The 2,938-nt window shown below is 59.0% G+C and overlaps 1 protein-coding gene across 1 annotated transcript; it reads left to right on the forward strand.

The window, feature by feature from the left end:
* The first annotated feature begins 399 nt into the window (after positions 1 to 399).
* On the forward strand, positions 400 to 2,391 carry LOC124666377 (heat shock 70 kDa protein BIP5-like). Its single transcript, XM_047203708.1, has one exon. It carries the CDS (start codon positions 400 to 402, stop codon positions 2,389 to 2,391), a length of 1,992 nt encoding a protein of 663 aa, XP_047059664.1.
* The last annotated feature ends 547 nt before the right edge of the window (positions 2,392 to 2,938 follow it).

Raw genomic sequence — 2,938 nt, forward strand, 5'->3', positions numbered from 1 at the left:
GGAGTACGTAACTACGTATCAGATTTTTCCTGTGTTCCAGAATTCCAGAATATACTATCTTGCCAAAGCCAACAATGTACTTTGAAGAAACCAGAAAATAGCCGCACGTCAGTACGTCGCACAGCCGGAAGCCTGGTTCACGCCAACACGTCACAAACCCTCACAGCCGCCCGATCGTCCAATCCCACGGCCTAGATCGCCCCGCCCGTGTGTCGCCACGCCTCTAGGCACAGACGGCGTCGGAGACCACCTCCGATTCGTCCACGTGATGCGATCGCTGTCGGTATCTCCTCCCGCCATAAATAGTGGTACCTCCTCGTCCTGCTATGTACCAATAAACCACACGAGCTAGCTAGCTTTGAGAAGAGATCGATGAAGAGGAAACCGATCGCCGGCGCCATGGCTCGGGCGAGGGCGACCTTGTTGCTCGGGCTGTTCCTCGCCGAACTGCTCGTCATGGTGGCAACGGCTCCCTTTGCTGCTGCTGCGGCGGGCGCCTCGACGACGACGAAGGGCTCCGGAGGGCCGATCATCGGCATCGACCTGGGCACGACCTACTCGTGCGTGGGCGTGTACCGGAACGGGCGGGTGGAGATCATCGCCAACGACCAAGGGAACCGGATCACGCCGTCCTGGGTGGCCTTCACCGACACCGGCGAGCGGCTCATCGGCGAGGCCGCCAAGAACCAGGCCGCCGCCAACCCGCTCCGCACCGTCTACGACGCCAAGCGCCTCATCGGCAGGCAGTTCACCGACGCGGAGGTGCAGCGGGACATGAAGCTGCTGCCGTACAAGGTGGTGGAGAAGAACGGGAAGCCGCACGCGGAGGTGGAGGTCAAGGACGGCGACGTGAGGGTGCTGAGCCCGGAGGAGGTCAGTGCCATGGTGCTCACGCGCATGAAGGAGACGGCCGAGGCCTACCTCGGCGAGAAGGTGCGGGACGCCGTGATCACCATCCCGGCCTACTTCAACGACGCGCAGCGCCAGGCCACCAAGGACGCCGGCGCCATCGCCGGGCTCAATATCGTCCGCCTCATCAACGAGCCCACCGCCGCCGCCCTCGCCTACGGCCTCGACAAGGTGGACGAGACTAAAGAGAAGAACGTCCTCGTGTTCGACCTCGGCGGCGGCACCTTCGACGTCAGCATACTCGCGCTCGACGGCGGCGTCTTCGAGGTCCTCGCCACCAACGGCGACACCCACCTTGGCGGCGAGGACTTTGACCAGCGCGTCATGGACCACTTCATCCGGCTCGTCAAGCGGAAACACGGCGTCGACGTCTCCGGCGACGCCCGCGCGCTCGGCAAGCTCCGCCGCGAGTGCGAGCGCGCCAAGCGGGCGCTCAGCAACCAGCACCAGGTTCGCGTCGAGATCGAGTCGCTGGCGGACGGCATCGACCTGTCGGAGTCGCTCACCAGGGCCCGCTTCGAGGAGCTCAACGCCGACCTCTTCCGCAAGACCATGGCGCCCGTCAAGAAGGCCATGGCGGACGCCGGGCTCTCCAAGGGCGACGTCGACGAGGTCGTGCTCGTCGGCGGCAGCACCAGGATCCCCAAGATCCAGCAGCTCCTCAAAGACTACTTCGGCGGCAAGGAGCCCAACCGAGGTGTCAACCCCGACGAGGCCGTGGCCTACGGCGCCGCCGTGCAGGCGAGTATCGTGGCCGGCGACAACGCCGGGATGGTGGTGCTCGACGTGACGCCGCTGACGCTCGGCATCGAGACCGTTGGCGGTGTGCTGGCGAGTGTGGTGCCCCGGAACACGCCGGTGCCGACGAAGAGGACCAAGATGTTCACCACCTACGAGGACAGGCAGACGACGGTCACGATCATGGTGTTCGAGGGCGAGCGGAGCATGACAAAGGACAACAGGCTGCTCGGCAAGTTCGACCTCACCGGGATCGCACCGGCGCCGAGGGGCACGACGCAGATCGAGGTGACCTTTGAGGTGGACGTCAACGGCATCCTCCACGTGCGGGCGTCGGACAAGGGAACCGGCAAGTCGGAGAAGATTGAGATCGTCAGCGCCGCCGACCGCCGCATCACCCAGGAGGAAATCGACCGCATGGTGCGCGAGGCGGAGGAGTTCGCTGAGGAGGACAAGAAGGTGAAGGAGAAGGTGGACGCGCGGAACAATCTGGAGGCGTACGTGTACAGCGTCCGGACGACAGTCGACGGCGAGATGGGGCGGAGGATGGACGGCGGCGACAAGGAGAGGGTGGAGGAGGCGGTGAGGGAGGCCAGCGAGTGGCTTGACGCCAGTCTGAACGTCGAGAAGGAAGACTACGTGGAGAAGCTCAAGGAGCTCGAGGATGTCTGCAACCCTGTCTTCGCCGCGGCCTACGAGAAGTCCGGTGGTGGTCAGGACGAGGACGACCATGACGAGCTTTAGGCTTTCATTTACAGTACTATTAGTAGTTTTTTTTTCATACCTTAGTAAGACTATTATGGTTTTCACTTAGTGTAGTTTTTTGTTCTTATAGCTTCGTATATAAAAGATTATTAGGCTTTATTCCTTGAACTACGCATTGGTTAGTTTTAGTTTTTTTGGCTTCTTCAAAATACTCCGGGAATACATTGTTTGGCTAGATAGTACTATATTTTAGAATTTTGGAACACGGGAAATCTGATAAGAATTGTACTGGGACAAGTTCCGGTTTCTCTTAATTATTTCCAGTAAAATTTGCCAAAGTTACGGCACAATCAACTACTACTATGATGGACGTAATGCAAAAATAGATGCTACATGTAGATGCAATGGGTCTATCACTATCAGGATGAAAAAATAGATGCTACATGTAGATGCAATGGGTCTATCACTATCAGGATGAAGGACTGGAGGGTGCCAAATGCGTTTGAAGAAGCTAACTGGGCACTTATAAGTGTAAATTTTTTGCCTGGCTTGCACTGCAATATCGACCTCGTCAAGCTAGACATGG

Source organism: Lolium rigidum, chromosome 6, assembly GCF_022539505.1.
Source record: "Lolium rigidum isolate FL_2022 chromosome 6, APGP_CSIRO_Lrig_0.1, whole genome shotgun sequence".
NCBI classification, from domain to species: Eukaryota; Viridiplantae; Streptophyta; class Magnoliopsida; order Poales; family Poaceae; genus Lolium; species Lolium rigidum.

Bases quoted from the DNA above. Each gene is read 5' to 3' on its own strand.
- LOC124666377 (XM_047203708.1), top strand. From the start codon at position 400: ATGGCTCGGGCGAGGGCGACCTTGTTGCTCGGGCTGTTCCTCGCCGAA.